Genomic DNA, 14474 nt, shown 5'->3' on the forward strand with positions numbered 1-14474 from the left:
TCAAAAGCGTCCGGAGTGGTGACGTTGGAAATCAAACCGTCTTGATTGGCTCCAATACGCGGTTCGGATTGGCCACCCGGCAAACCAAACAGGGCGTTGGCCGCCGATGTGTTGAAGTCATTGACTTCGGTTCCGGCGTCGTTGGAAGTAAACGGCAAGCCGATGTTAAACGTGACCGGCCCGGCGCCAGGGTCGTTAAACAGCGACGCAAGGCTGTGAGCAAGCGGGTTGCCATTGGCAAGGAAAACATCGTTGGTCGGCAAGACCATCGACACGTATGAGAAATACGTGTTGGGACCAAATTCGATGTCGAATTCCTGGCTGACCGTTTCACCCGGTTGAAGCGGTGGAGGCCCCGACGGCGAACCGATGACTCCATCGACCCGTTCTGCGCCGTTTTGTGACGATGCAAACACACCGCTGGCTCCACCCTGAATGTAAGTCAGTCCGTTGTTGAAGTCCTGCATCAATTCGGTTGCGTCGCCGTCTTCGGCGATTGATTCAATTCCACCACTGGCACTGGTTCCGCCGTTGTAGCTGTCAAAGCTGCCATCGTGAAAACCAACCCAGATGGGTGTCAACGCGACACCGCCAGGCGGGGCGTTGCTGCTGATGTCAACGCGCACCCGAGCGGTTTGCGCATCAACCTGGCAAGCCATCAACGCCACTGTGCAGATTGCACCAGCAGCCACAAAAATTCGTTTCATTGCAGAATACCTCACTAAAAGACAAAAAAGAAAAATGTTCTCTTGCCGACGACTGTCATTTGACGAGCGTTGAACAACACCGACGAGCGATTCGACAAGTTGAATCCGCATCGCTGGCCCGAATCGGACAACGTCCCCGATTCGCAAAGGGCGCTTTTGAAGGAAACAGTCGCCCGCCAAATCCGGTCACCATCCTAACCAATCCGAACACGTCGGTGTTTCCCTCACAACCGGGAAAAAGCATTTTTTTTGGAAAATGTTGATTTTCGGCAAGCGGTTGGAAAACCGCCGGACGGGCCGCTTGAGGGCGAATTGCCGCGAAAAACACGAGAAAACGGCTCTTGGCGGGTTTGTTGGCTGGAAACCGGGCCCGTTTTCGCGGGGTTTTGACCAAGCCGGAATTTTCAGAAAAAAATGAAAAAAATTGTTATCGGACAGATTCAAAGCGCGATTCGATCGCTTGAAAGTCCCGCCAGAGCCGCCCCTCCAATTTGCCTTCTTCGACACGCCGCTAGCAGTGGCGACTTGCGATTGACGGGAAATTTGCCCAGCGACTAATGTTCTGCGGCGGTCACGTCGACCGATCCACCAGCGCGAGCGTCATACCGGATACCCGATCGGCAAATTTTCATCGGTCGAAACGAGTATCGTGGCAACAATGGCCAAAGGACCGGGACATGTACAAACTGTTGTTATCGCTTCGATATTTAAGAACGCGGTTTATTGCGCTCGCTTCGATTATCAGCGTGACCCTTGGGGTCATGACGTTGATCGTTGTCAACAGCGTGATGAGCGGGTTTGTGACCGAAATGCACGACCGGTTGCACGGCATTTTGTCGGACGTCGAAGTTGCCGCTCCATTGTTTTCCACAATCGACGATCCGACCACCAAAATCAGCCAGATTGAAATGGCTTTGGGAGATGCTGTCGATTCGACAACTCAGATTGTTCGGGTGCCGGGGATGTTGCAGTACGATTTCCACGGCCAACCAATGACGTCGCAGATCATGATCGTCGGCATCGATGAACAGACTTTCGGTCGTGTCAGTGAATTTCAGCCGTTTTTGATGAACCAGAAAAACCGGGAAGACGCGGTGAGTTTCGATTTGCGCGAAACCGGATACGACGCGGACCTGGGAGTCGCTGGTTGGGAATACCGACGCGAAAAGGCTCGATACCTTGAACAGATATTTGGCCGCCAAGGTCCCGTGACAACGCCGACGGTGTCAGGTGGCCAGGGGAATAACGCGCCCTTGGCGGCTGTACCAGACATTGAATATCGGTTCGACCCGGAACAGATCCCCGGGACAACGAATTTCGGGATGACGTCGATGAAGCCAGCCTCACCACCACCGACGCTCCCCCACCACAAGACCACCAGATTGCATACCGGCAAGGTGTCGATTATCAGTTTGATCCGGCGGTCGATCAGTTCACCGGCTGTATCATGGGAATCGCGATCGCGAACCGGAAAGTCAACGACCCGGTTACCGGCGAAACCCGCGACTTGTTTCTGTTGAAACCAGGTGACGATATTCAGGTCACGTTGCCGACCGCCGGGGCATCCCCGAGTTTCATTTCGGAAAACCTGACCATCGTCGATTTCTATGCGTCGCGGATGCACGAATTTGACAGCAACTTTTTGTTCGTGCCGTTGCGTAAATTACAGAACATCCGCGGCATGATCGACCCGCTGACGGGGATCACCCAGGCTTCGGCGATTCAGATCAAATGAAACCGGGAATCGAACTCGATGCGGCGCGCGACCAGGTCGCGTGTCTGTTTCCGCCGGACCGGAACAATTTGATGGTCCAATCATGGCAGGATCAACAACGGCCGGTGCTTTCGGCCGTCCACCTGGAACTGACGATCTTGAATATTTTGTTGTTTCTGATTATCGCCGTGGCCGGTTTTGGAATTCTGGCGACATTTTATATGATCGTCGTCGAAAAAACGCGGGACATCGGTATTTTGAAAGCACTCGGCGCATCGTCCCGGGGCATCATGTCGATCTTTCTGTCATATGGTTTGTCCCTGGGGTTGCTCGGAACGGCCCTTGGAATCGGTGCCGGCTTGTGGTTTGTTGCCAGCATCAATTCGATCGTCGAATGGCTGGGCCGTTTGACCGGCCGGGACGTGTTTGACCCGACGATTTATTACTTCGACAAAATTCCCACGATCGTCGATCCGGTCAGCGTCGTGCTGGTCGCTGTCGGAGCGGTGTTGATCGCGGTGATGGCTGCGGTGTTGCCGTCATTGCGGGCAGCGCGGTTGCATCCGGTCGAAGCGCTTCGTTATGAATAAGCCCGCATGAACACGCCCGCTGTGAACCCGTCCACGTGATATTACCGATGAGCAGTTTGATCCAACCGTCGCCCCACATCCATGCTGGCGATGACGCCACCCATCGGGCGACCAACGACCGGCCCGCCCGTCCTCAACCCCGGACGACTTCGCTGCGACCTCGCCCGGCGCACGATTCTCGAAGGCCGCAGTCTGGTTAAAACGTATCGAAAAAGAAACCTGGAAACACCCGTACTCAAAGGCGTCGATTTGAACATCCGCGAAGGCGAAATTACGGCGATCGTCGGAAAAAGCGGTTCCGGCAAAAGTACGCTTTTGCATCTGTTGGCAACGCTGGACCGGCCCGATGCTGGTGAAGTCTGGTATGACCATCAACGGATTGACACGCTGTCCGCCGGACGGCGTGAAAAAATTCGTAACCGGCAGTTCGGTTTGATCTTTCAGTTCTATCATTTGCTGCCCGAATTAACCCTGCTGGAAAATGTGTTGATACCGCACATGATCGGCGGGTTCTGGAGCTATTGGACGAAACGTTCTCAATGGACCCAAAAAGCGGTCGAATTACTTGACGCCGTCGGACTGAAACACCGGCTGCGGCACAAACCCAACCAGCTTTCCGGCGGAGAAATGCAACGCGCGGCCATCGCCCGAGCGTTGATCAACGACCCCAAAATGTTGCTGGCCGATGAACCAACCGGCAATCTGGACGAAGAAAACGGCCAGGACGTGATGCGAATGATGATGGATTTGTGCCGCCAACACGACGTCACCATCCTGATGGTTACCCACGATATGCAAATCGCCAACCAGGCTGACCAGTTGATCACGATGGTCGACGGCCGCATCGAATCAGCGCTCTGATACGCTCACCCGTCGGTTTTCAGCGCTTCGGTGATCTTTTCCGCGATCGTCCGCTCAATCAGCCCCTTGAATGGTAATGCGGCAAACGGCATTTTGCCCACCACGGTGACGCGGTCGTCGTCGGTTTTCAAATCGCCCGCGATACGCATTCCCATCGCTTGAAACGAAACGCAATATCACCGTTGTCCGCCCAGGACTCGTTGACATCGCTTACCTGGTCTTCGAATTGCTCGCGTACCGTTTGAGCAAATCCATGCAGCCGGTTGATCGCTGTTTGCCGGGGCAATTGGTGATCAATTGAAACGTTGAAAGAGGCCATGACACCGAAATCATTGTACGGACTTTTGATGAACAATGCAAAAAATCATAGCAGATCTTCCGTCACCTGTGGCCTGGCAGAGCGGGCGGCTCAAGGCCCCAATGGCACTTGCTTTACATCGGAGTCCTTCATTTTGCTGGCCGGTTTGGTTCGTTTTTCGAAATGTACATCCTTCGGGCGTTTGCGGTACGCTTCGCGTTTAAAACGCCGATTGGGACGCCGGGGCAGCTTGTCCTTGCGAGCATATTGCAACGCCTGGGAAAACGCCTCTCGTCAACGTATCGGTCACAGCCACCTCGTGCAAGGTCACTTCAACTGACGCGTCTTCAGGAAGATCCGGTTGGGTCTTGCGATTCTGAGCAGTCGGCTTCCAATTCAGCTGGTACGATCGGTGATGCTCCGATTCACTTTGCAGACTCGCCCGGCGACGGAGCGATTCAAAGTTCGACTTCTTCATCCGCAGCAAAACGTCATGACCCCATTGAACCCCTGCGTAGGCAACTCCGAAAATGCCGAATCCGGCATCGCCAAGGATGATTGAATGTTCTGGTAACTGCTGCATTCCCTGACAAGCCAGTTGCGTTTCCGAAACAGCTTTTTCCCCATACATCGCTCCAACCTGGGGCAGTAACGCGCAACCACTGGCCAGCTCGTGAAAAACCGTCAACAGAGCGATCGGCCAAACTCCCTCGCCAAATTGGTTCGAAGCTGGTGAGAAAGCCATTTGCAATGACTTCTCTGGAGCCAGCGAAATGGTTGTCCCGTCGATCAGGAACACCCTCTGATCATCAAGGCTCAGTTGAGTTGTTGATATGATGCCAGCGCTCACTTCGTCAGCAAACCACCGGGCTACTTCCAGTGGCAGGCGTGAACGAGCTCGGCTGTAGGCGGCGCTATTGGGCGAAAGCGTGTTTTCGTCGAGTCGTTTGTTTTCGGGCAAGCAGGACGGTTTCGTTTCGACCAGGTGTTTGACGGCATTTTCGAGTGACGAGTCGGGCTTGAGTCGTTGGTAAACGAGCATCCAGAGGACAACACTGGCGGTGTAGACGGTATGAGCGCGTTGAGCAAAAAGCTCATTGGCTTCCTCGAAGTCAACGAGTTGATGAAGAAGCTCGAATGCGCGATCGAATTGTTGTTGTTCCTGATCAGCATCTGATTGATCAGCATCTGATTTCGTACGAAAGTCCATGACAAAATGACTCCTTTTGAGGAAAAGAAATCACAGATGCGCAAATGCCGTGCCAAAGTTCCAGATTTTACGGCCCGGCAGCCAAAATAGTTTAAAGTAAGTACCATTGGGCTAGCGCCCAATGGTACTTACTTGAGGGTGTCCGGGAATTGACAGAATATCCAAAATCCATTTGATTCGAGCATTTTTGTTTTCTTTTCGAAAATTGAATCGAACGAAAAGTTGATAGACGAAGATTGCTGCCAACATTTGCGTTTAATGTTTTCCAAACCGCGATGCCAAACCCGTTGATCCAATTCGAACAACCCCTTGAACCATTCATTGAGCGGCTCAACCGTCCTGCTACGCTGGCGGTAGACCGAACGACCTCGCTCGCTGGCATAAAGTTTTTGCCGTTGCACACGTCGTTTGTGCGATCGGTTTCCTGACGTTATCGTATCGGGGTCTCGTTTGCCTGTTCGGCGACAATTGGAAATTCTCTTTAGCGACAATTGGAATTCCTTTCTATCAAGTCGTTAATTGTTTCCTGGTGCTTGCCGTTTTCTGTTTTGTTTTTGATTTCCTGGCGGTTTCGACCCGGTAGCTGGGAATGTTCAAATCGATGATCACGCTGTGATGAACCAGTCGGTCGATGGCTGCAGCGGTTGTCATCGCATCCTTGAAGATCTGATCCCACTTGCTGAATGTCAGATTGCTCGGCCAACGCACAGAGAGCGTGAGATTCCCCTGAGCCGGGCTTCCCAAAAATCAAGACGTTTTCCTGGCGGCTGAGAAACGATCCGTCGGCCAAATTCTGGAGTTGCCTGCAAACACTCAAAGGAAGTCGGTTCAACTCGAAGGACTCCCAGGTTTTGCCCACCGGAAGTTTCGAGCGAGTCATCAAGCGTTTGATTCGCCCCATCGTGTCTTCGCGATACTGATAGTTTTCAAAAGCTCCCGGTTGACGAACCAACGAATCCATCACGTGGCGATAGTTGATCGCGACGCCTTTCTTGCCAACCAGTCGAGGCATCGTCTGGACTGTGGGCACGGCCGGCGTTGGTCTTTTCGCCTTGGCAACCGTAATGATCCAGCAAAGCGGCATACCGATCGGTCAACGTTTTTCGACTGGTATGATTGCCGACGGCCGCACTCAACGAATCCGTGCGATGGCGTTCAGGCACGCCTCCGAATTCCCAAAACGCTTTTTGAATCCCCCCGCTGAGCGCTTCAAACGATTCGGAAAAACACAGGCAAACCGATTCGGTGTTGCTGCGGAAAGAAAACGGTCTTGCCTGGTCCGTGCAGAGTCAGCCACTTGGCCACGCGTCGTTCAAAGGTGCGGCGTGTGGAATCCGGATATCGTTCAGGGAACGTCGTTTGAAGCCAGTCAAAATTCGACTTCGCTTTTCAAAGACGCATCCATGCTTCCATTTTCCTGTCAATTCTCCTGTCAATTAAACCTGTCAATAAAACACCAACTTTTACCAGCTGATACAAGTTTCATTACAGGCCCCCGAACTCGCTCACAGCATTTTCAGATTTCGCTGGCTCGGGCAATGCTGAAGACAGGATCATTCGATTGACAGGTTGGTTTTAGTTTGGGCCGGCTTTTAAAATCCTGTTCATCCGGTGATCCTGTCCAAAAAATTCCGCCCGACCATCATGTACAAAAGTCGATCCGGTTGGATGACGGTTGAGGATTCCGCCAAGCTTCGGGTGACTGGCGATCTGTTCGCCATCACGAGTGTAACTGCTGTTCGGGAATGTTGTTTTTTCAGCCAAGTGGACATCAAAAATCAATATTGGCACTTCCGTCGCTGCGACGGGCAAGGTTGTAATAAACTTGCAAATCCAATTGGTCTTCAAAAAAATGGACGCTCGAATCAGCAAGTCCGAAATGACAACCGCCCGAATGAAAGCTTCCGAATGACCGGGAATTGTTCCAGTAGGGGAAGTCAGAGGTGTCCATCGATCGCGTCCCGGGAGTCAGCGAATTGATCGGTACGTTGGCGCCAGCAATGTTGTAAGGCATGGCAAAGCCAGACCCCTTGAAGCTGCTTGACCAGGTCATATCCCAACCGGGAAGATTCGTTTCACCGATAAGAAAAGTGTTTGAAGCTCCGTCACTGATCGCTTCGACAGCTACTTCAGAATTCGCATACATCACCCCGTTGGAAAAGAACAGCCGCCGGTCGGTCAGGTAATTGGCTTCAGTTGACAGGCCGCCCCCCATGACGCCCATATAATGATTCCGGGATCTTTCGGTGCCGTTTTCGGCGCCTGCTGTCGGGATGAGTGAGTTGGTCCAGGCTTTGACGTTCAACTCGACGGCCACTTGCTGATTCTCCATGCTCGGACATCGAAAAACATCAAGATTTTGCCTGCCAGCGACATGATTGATTGTTCCCGGTTCCAATGAGGCGCGATCAAATGTGTTGAACGGCGCGTTGAGATCCAACTGTCTCAGAACATTGCCAAGTTCCATGTACGGCAAGACCGCAACGGTCCAAGGCGGGCCAATGACGGCACCCGAACCAACGGGCCGATCATTAACACCGGTAAGCCACCCCGCCGGCCAGCCCGGTTGCCCTTGCACGGGAGTGCTCGATGTGGATCGCGATGTTTTAAAACCTGACGGAAAGTGCCCAAAATCGGTTTGATGACTGTGGCACGCAACCACCAGTTGACGAAGCTTGTTCGAACACTCAAGCCTCAAAGCCCATTCGCGTATCGCCTGGACAGCAGGCAGCAGCAACGCAATCAAAACTCCGATAATCGCAATGACGACCAACAGTTCAACCAGTGTAAAGCCTTGTTTCTCGTGACCATTTTGATGAATCGTTGACATTGGCTTGAATTCCTTCTTTGAGATTAGACCACGCTTCTGATTAGTAAAAAACGACCAAACCATTTCCAGTCGTTATGAAGATTTTGTTGAAACAACACGGTACTCATGAATACTTCCACCTCGGATTCCGGAAAAACCGAAGCCGTCAACAGCGAACCGGTTACTGCGGGGCCGTGGAAACTTCGATGTCCTGGACGGTGTCCTTTCGGGGCAGGTCAAATTCGAAACTCGTTGGCGGAAACAGTATGTAGTCTGCTGGATCAAAAACCGCAGTGGTTGGCTCTCCGGTCGGGTCGGAACTCACTTCCAAAACGTACGGCCCGCCAAGGGTTCTTGCCGTGTACTGACCATCCTTGTTTCGCGCGTGCCCTCCTTTGCCCGCATTTCCCTTGCGTCCATCAGGGCGAAACAGTATTTCGCCGTTGGCGACCGGTTCCCCTTGAAACGTCACCGTACCGCTGATCTCGTACGTTTGCGGGCCGGTATCGCAACCCGCCAATACGAAAACGAAAATTGCCAGCAGTAAAATACCGGACGAACGAAATCCAATGCCATTAAAAATCGGTGATGCCTCGGAAATCAAAATCAAGTCGCTCCATCAATCAAGTGAAATTCGTACCGAACATGACCGCTCACGTTCGGATGCCGGTTGAAACGGCATTAACATTTAACGGTTGATCAATCGTCTTTTGAACCTTGCAGAACAAAAATTAAAAAGCTCCCAGGGGGCGATTGGGCCGGCCCAAACCAAGGTCGTTTTTTCTTGCAACCTTGAAATGATCTTCAATCTCGTCGTCAGTCAAGGCGCGGTCGTAAATCGCCACCTCGTCAACCTGGCCAACCAACGGCCGACTGACAAATTTCAGGTAAAGCTGACCAACGACAATGGTCATTTTTTCGGCCAGCAGCGTGGGATCGGATTTTCCGGAGACCGACTCACCGTCGACAAACAATTCCACCTGGCCGTGGTGCTTCCGGGCCACGACATGTTGCGCCACGACATGTTGCGCCACGACATGTTGCGCCACGACATGTTGCCAGGTGCGAACCCGATAACTTTCAACTGCTTCGCACGATACGCCGTTTGCGGGGTCATCCGACGGCGGTGTCCGGTGAACAAAACGAAACGCATTTCTGGGGGTTCGGGTGAGGCGGAGCGTTGTAATAAGGACCTCCCATTTCTACAAACATGCCATGTTTCAACCGGCCGTCTGGCAGCGGCTTTCCCTTGACGAAACAAACCAACGCCCCGTTGTGAAAATGGCTCGTTTTGAAATGAAACCTCGGACGCCCTGGTCACGTCCCAAATTCGTAACTTCCCCGACCTCTTGATCGCCGGGACGGTGATTGAGCTTCCAATAAATCGCCGGATCCGAATCCAACACCACACGTTCACAGGAATCATCCAGATCCAGTCGATCCAAAACCATCAATCGCGCCGACGCGAACCGATCCCGCGAGGCTTGAAAAAACCCCGTTTTGAATTTCCCGTCAACGGGCAACGACGCCGCCTGCCCGGCCGCGACTTCGACCGCAGCGACGTTGCCACTTTCCATCACCGGCGATAGCGTCGCCACCCCTTCAAAAACATGTATTTCGTCGTCGTGTCCGTCAACGGCAACCCCGATCGACGCCGCCCGGCCCGGCGCAACACGACCGACCGGCACCGTGTTCGTGACGACGTCTGGAACAGGCAGAATCAGCGCGTCCACCACCGGACGCGCCAAAAACCAATTGGCCGCGACAGCCACCAAACCGACAGCCAGCAGGACCATCGCCGAAACAACGGCGTTGCCCCGCCAAACGACCTCGCCGAGCCCAGCGCCAGCGACCGCCGAATTGTCAGATTTGCCGCCCAAACCGGGCCGTCCAAGCAACAAACCGACCCTGCCGGAATCCTGGAAAGCCGCAAATTGATCAAGCAGTTCCGCAGCCTCGACCGCCGCACCAGGCAACTGAATCAGTTCGTCAAGCGAACGGCATTCGTCTTCGGACAACTCATCGCCTGAGACTTGATAATCAGCCGCCGCAACTTTCCAACCTTGCTCACGCTGTCCTTGTTCATCGCCAATCCACTTCCAATGTCCGCACCACACACCGGGCCAGCGTTTCGTGGATACGCGTGAACTCCCGGGACAAGAAATAAATGGATTTGCCGAGCAACACCGAAATGTCTTTCAAGCGATTCCCGTTGACATACCTTTCTCGCAACAAATCCACGTCACCTTGACCCAACTTTTCAATACAACTGGCCAAAGCCTCACGGCGCTCATCGATTTTCTCGACGACTGGAACCGTCGCCTCCGCCAACGCGACCATCGCCCGATCGCCGATGTATTTCGCCGCCCGACTTGACGACCTTCGCTGCGACAACACCTCATAATGCGCCACTTTGCATGCCCAAGCCCCGAAATTTCCCTCAGAGTCGTACTGATCAAATTTCTGCCACAACACCAGGCAAGTCTTTTGGAAAATTTCCTCTGCTTCGTCTACCTGGTTGAACACCAAAATCCGGATAAACGAGAGGATCCTTTTCGAATTTTCCTCCAAAAGCGCCAAAAACCTGGCGTGCTGGGCGTCTGTATCACCGTTCATATGTACCACGCGCGTTCCCGGAAATTCGCCGAGCCTCAAAACGCTAAAAGCCGCTAGCCAGCAGACTTGGCAGTAGCAGTCTTCCTGTTGGAGAACGTTTTTGCAAATATTCCAGCGACAATGACCAATATGTACCAAATAACTCGATTGTACGCATGGTGCGGATTCCCGTTGGTTTACTCGCGTCGTCACCAAGCCAAAGATTTAAGCGGTTGTTTAAACCGGGTTTCTGGCAGTCAATCAAAGTTCGTGCCGCGCCCCGGACACGCTGGCCCCGGACACGCTACGTTTCCGAACTTGAATTGACCGGGCGTTATTCCTCGACACAAGCGGTACAATCGCCGGGCGAAACTGACAGGTAGCGTCTCCAGCGGGCAAGCCGTTTGTCGCCGATCCCGGTCACGGAAGTCAATTCGTCGATATCGCGAAAGGGTCCGTGTCGTTGGCGGTGAACGACGACCCGCCGGGCGATGGTTTCGCCCATCATGGGCAAGGTTGCCAATTGCGGCCAGGTCGCCCGGTTGATATCGATTCGCGTTTCGATCGCCAGACGTGGCACTTCGTCCAGATCGACAGCGGTCATCAACCAGTTTCGATTGACCACACCCCACGCCGCCAACGCCACTGAACCGGCGATCACGCCAATCCACCAATTGAAATGTGCTTGCCGGACCGATTCACCGCCAACGCGGATATCCGAGTCATCAAACACGCGGTTCTTTTCCGGTTCAGCGGTCATGTCCGGTTGAATTGCCAAAAACTGGTGTTTGGAAAGCCAGCCAAATCGATCAAAATGGGGCGGTTTGAAAACGGTGATGTCCAACGGTGATGTCCACCGATGTGAAATCCAGTCAACAGGAAAGTTGCCGATGAGCGTAATGAAGTCGCCAACAAATGGGATTCTGAAATTTATCTCGGCATGCCGACGGTGCTCGCGCAACGGCCAGTACCCAATCGAGTATCTGGGAAAGCCGGTTTCCTGTCGGCATTGCGGATTCCATTATACCGCCGTTGATCGCGACGGCGAACCCGAAGCCATGAACCGGCCGATTGACCGGTACAATCTTCCCGTTTGCGGTTCATCGGCTCACCGCCTGGCCGGTGAAATCAAACCCTTGCCCCGTCGCTGATGCGGGTTTGGAAAAATCGCTTCGAATGATTTCCACACGACCACCGGTGGCGCGACCGCCGGTTCATGCAACCGGCATGCGGCCAACCGGCATACTCTCACCGGCGATCACTTTTTCCAACACTGTGGATTTCAAATCCATGCGACATCAAAGATTGCCGGTCCAGAATGTTGCGGCCGTCGAAAACAAACGCCGGTTTGTACATCGAGCTGTAAATCGTTGAAAAATCCTGGTCACCAAATTCATCCCATTCGGTCAAGACCGCAATCGCATGCGACCGGTCGGCAGCGGCGGCGGCCGAGGGCACAAATTCGACGTTCTCGTCAAGCAATTTTTTTTGGGTTTCAGACAATTCCCCATCGGGCCCGGCCAGCACATATTCCAGATCCCGCCGTGCCTGAGAAGCGTCGACTTTCGGATCGTAAATCGATAATTTGGCGCGTTCGAGCAACAAATCGCGGCACACGTAAATCGCCGCCGATTCACGTGTGTCATCTGTATCCTTTTTAAATGCAAACCCCCAGATGGCGATTTTTTTGTTGGACACGGAATTGAACATGGTTTTGACGATGCGATCGGAAAACCGGAATTTCTGGTAATCGTTCATCGCGATCACCTGTTCCCAATACGTGGCGACTTCAGGCAGACCAAAATGTTCGCACAAGTAAACCAGGTTCAAGATATCTTTTTGAAAACATGAACCTCCAAAACCCACCGACGATTTTAGAAATTTCGGGCCGATCCGCGAATCGGTGCCGATCGCTTTGGCAACTTCGTCGACATCGGCGCCGGTCATTTCGCACAGCGCGCTGATGGCGTTGATGGAACTGACCCGTTGAGCCAAAAACGCGTTCGCCGTCAATTTGGACAATTCGCTGCTCCAGACATTGGTGCGAATAATTTTTTCATCGGCCACCCAATGTCCGTATACCGCCGCCAGCGATTCGATCGCCGCTTCGGATTCACCACCAATCAAAACCCGATCCGGATGCAACAGATCATCGACCGCCGTTCCTTCGGCGAGAAATTCCGGATTGCTCAACACATCAAACGAACTTCCGTTGTCGCTTGACGAATTCAAAATGCGCTTGACGGCTTCAGCGGTGCGTACCGGAAGCGTCGATTTTTCAACGACGATTTTGTGGCCGTGCGAATTTTCGGCGATCATCCGGGCGCACTTTTCGATGAATTCCAGATTCGCGGCCCGTCCGGCGCCGATCCCAAACGTTTTTGTCGGCGTATTGACCGACATGAAAATCATGTCGGCGGCACGAATGCCGCCGGACACGTCCGTCGAGAACCGCAAATTCCGGCCAATCGCTTCGGCAACGATGGTGTCCAGTTGCGGTTCATAGATCGGTAACTGGTCCGAATTCCAGGCATCGATCCGGTTTTGATTGATGTCGACCACGTGAACATCAATATCCGGGCACTGTTTGGCGATCATCGCCATCGTCGGACCGCCGACGTATCCGGCGCCGATACAACAAATGGATTGGGGGGCAATACCAGTCAAAATTTGTTCCGATTCCTGTTCAATTTGTTTTCGGCTTTTGCTGCTTTACCGGGCCGGTCATCAATCCGACGGTGACGGCACCGGCGCCAATGAATCGGCAAGGTCCAATTCTCGCCGGGCCAGTTCCAGGTCGTGATCGACCATGATTTGCGCCAGCGTTTCACAATTCGTTTCGGCAACCCAGTCCAGTTTCTTTCGTGCTTTGGCCGGATTGCCCATCAGCAAGTCGACCTCGGCTGGACGAAGGTACCGCGAATCGATCCGCACATGTTTTTCCCAGTCAAGGTCCAGGTAACCAAAAACGAATCCAAGGAATTCGCCAATGGAATGGGTCGTGCCGGTTGCCAGCACATAATCATCGGGTTGATCTGCCTGGAGCATCAGCCACATTCCCCGGACGTAATCTTTGGCGTACCCCCAATCCCGGCGTGCGTCGAGGTTCCCCAGGTACAGGTGGTCCTGTAACCCCAGTTTGATTCGCGTCGCCGCACGGGTGATCTTGCGCGTGACAAACGTTTCACCGCGTCGCGGAGATTCGTGATTGAACAAAATCCCGTTGACCGCAAACATCCCGTATGCCCGCCGATAATTGACGGTTTGATGGAATGCGTATACTTTAGCACACGCATAAGGGCTTTGCGGTCGGAATGGTGTCAATTCGTTTTGCGGCGATTCGACGACATCGCCGTACATTTCAGACGAAGACGCCTGGTAGACCTTGACCATTTGGCGCTGATTCAATTGCCGGGCCGCTTCGAGAACATTCAACGCGCCCGCGCCGACGGTTTGTAACGTATATACCGGTTGGTCAAACGAAACCCGAACGTGCGATTGGGCACCAAGGTTATAAATTTCATCCGGAGCGATGTTCATGACCAGATTGGTGATGCTTTGACCGTCGGTCAGATCGCCGAAATGCAAAAACAGCCGCGCATCGGATTCGTGCGGATCGCGATAAAGATGGTCGATCCGTTGGGTGTTAAAGGTGCTACAGCGGCGGACGATACCGTGAACTTCATACCC

At 53.3% G+C, this 14474-nt stretch overlaps 3 protein-coding genes across 3 annotated transcripts; 1 reads left to right on the forward strand and 2 right to left on the reverse strand.

Moving 5' to 3' along the window:
- Positions 1-3101: 3101 nt before the first annotated feature.
- On the forward strand, positions 3102-3872 carry LOC144898091 (lipoprotein-releasing system ATP-binding protein LolD 2-like). The gene has a single exon (XM_078788969.1). It carries the CDS (start codon positions 3102-3104, stop codon positions 3870-3872), a length of 771 nt encoding a protein of 256 aa, XP_078645095.1.
- Positions 3873-12032: 8160 nt separating this feature from the next.
- LOC144898092 (uncharacterized) lies at positions 12033-13512 on the reverse strand. The gene is made up of 2 exons (XM_078788970.1): positions 13501-13512; positions 12033-13466 (listed from the first exon to the last, which is right to left on the reverse strand). The coding sequence occupies exons 1-2, from the start codon at positions 13510-13512 to the stop codon at positions 12033-12035; spliced, it is 1446 nt and encodes a 481-aa protein (XP_078645096.1).
- LOC144898093 (uncharacterized) lies at positions 13512-14471 on the reverse strand (the record flags this gene model as incomplete). The annotated part of the gene is made up of 1 exon (XM_078788971.1): positions 13512-14471. A coding segment is annotated over one exon (960 nt), but the record flags the coding sequence as incomplete, so codon positions are not given.
- Between the last annotated feature and the right edge of the window lie 3 nt (positions 14472-14474).

This window comes from Doryrhamphus excisus, unplaced genomic scaffold (genome assembly GCF_037039965.1).
Source record: "Doryrhamphus excisus strain RoL-2023G ecotype Guam unplaced genomic scaffold, RoL_Dexc_Guam_v1.1 HiC_scaffold_81, whole genome shotgun sequence".
Taxonomy (NCBI): domain Eukaryota; kingdom Metazoa; phylum Chordata; class Actinopteri; order Syngnathiformes; family Syngnathidae; genus Doryrhamphus; species Doryrhamphus excisus.

What these genes read in the sequence shown, in the direction of transcription:
- LOC144898091 (XM_078788969.1), top strand. Translation starts at nt 3,102, where the DNA reads ATGACGCCACCCATCGGGCGACCAACGACCGGCCCGCCCGTCCTCAAC.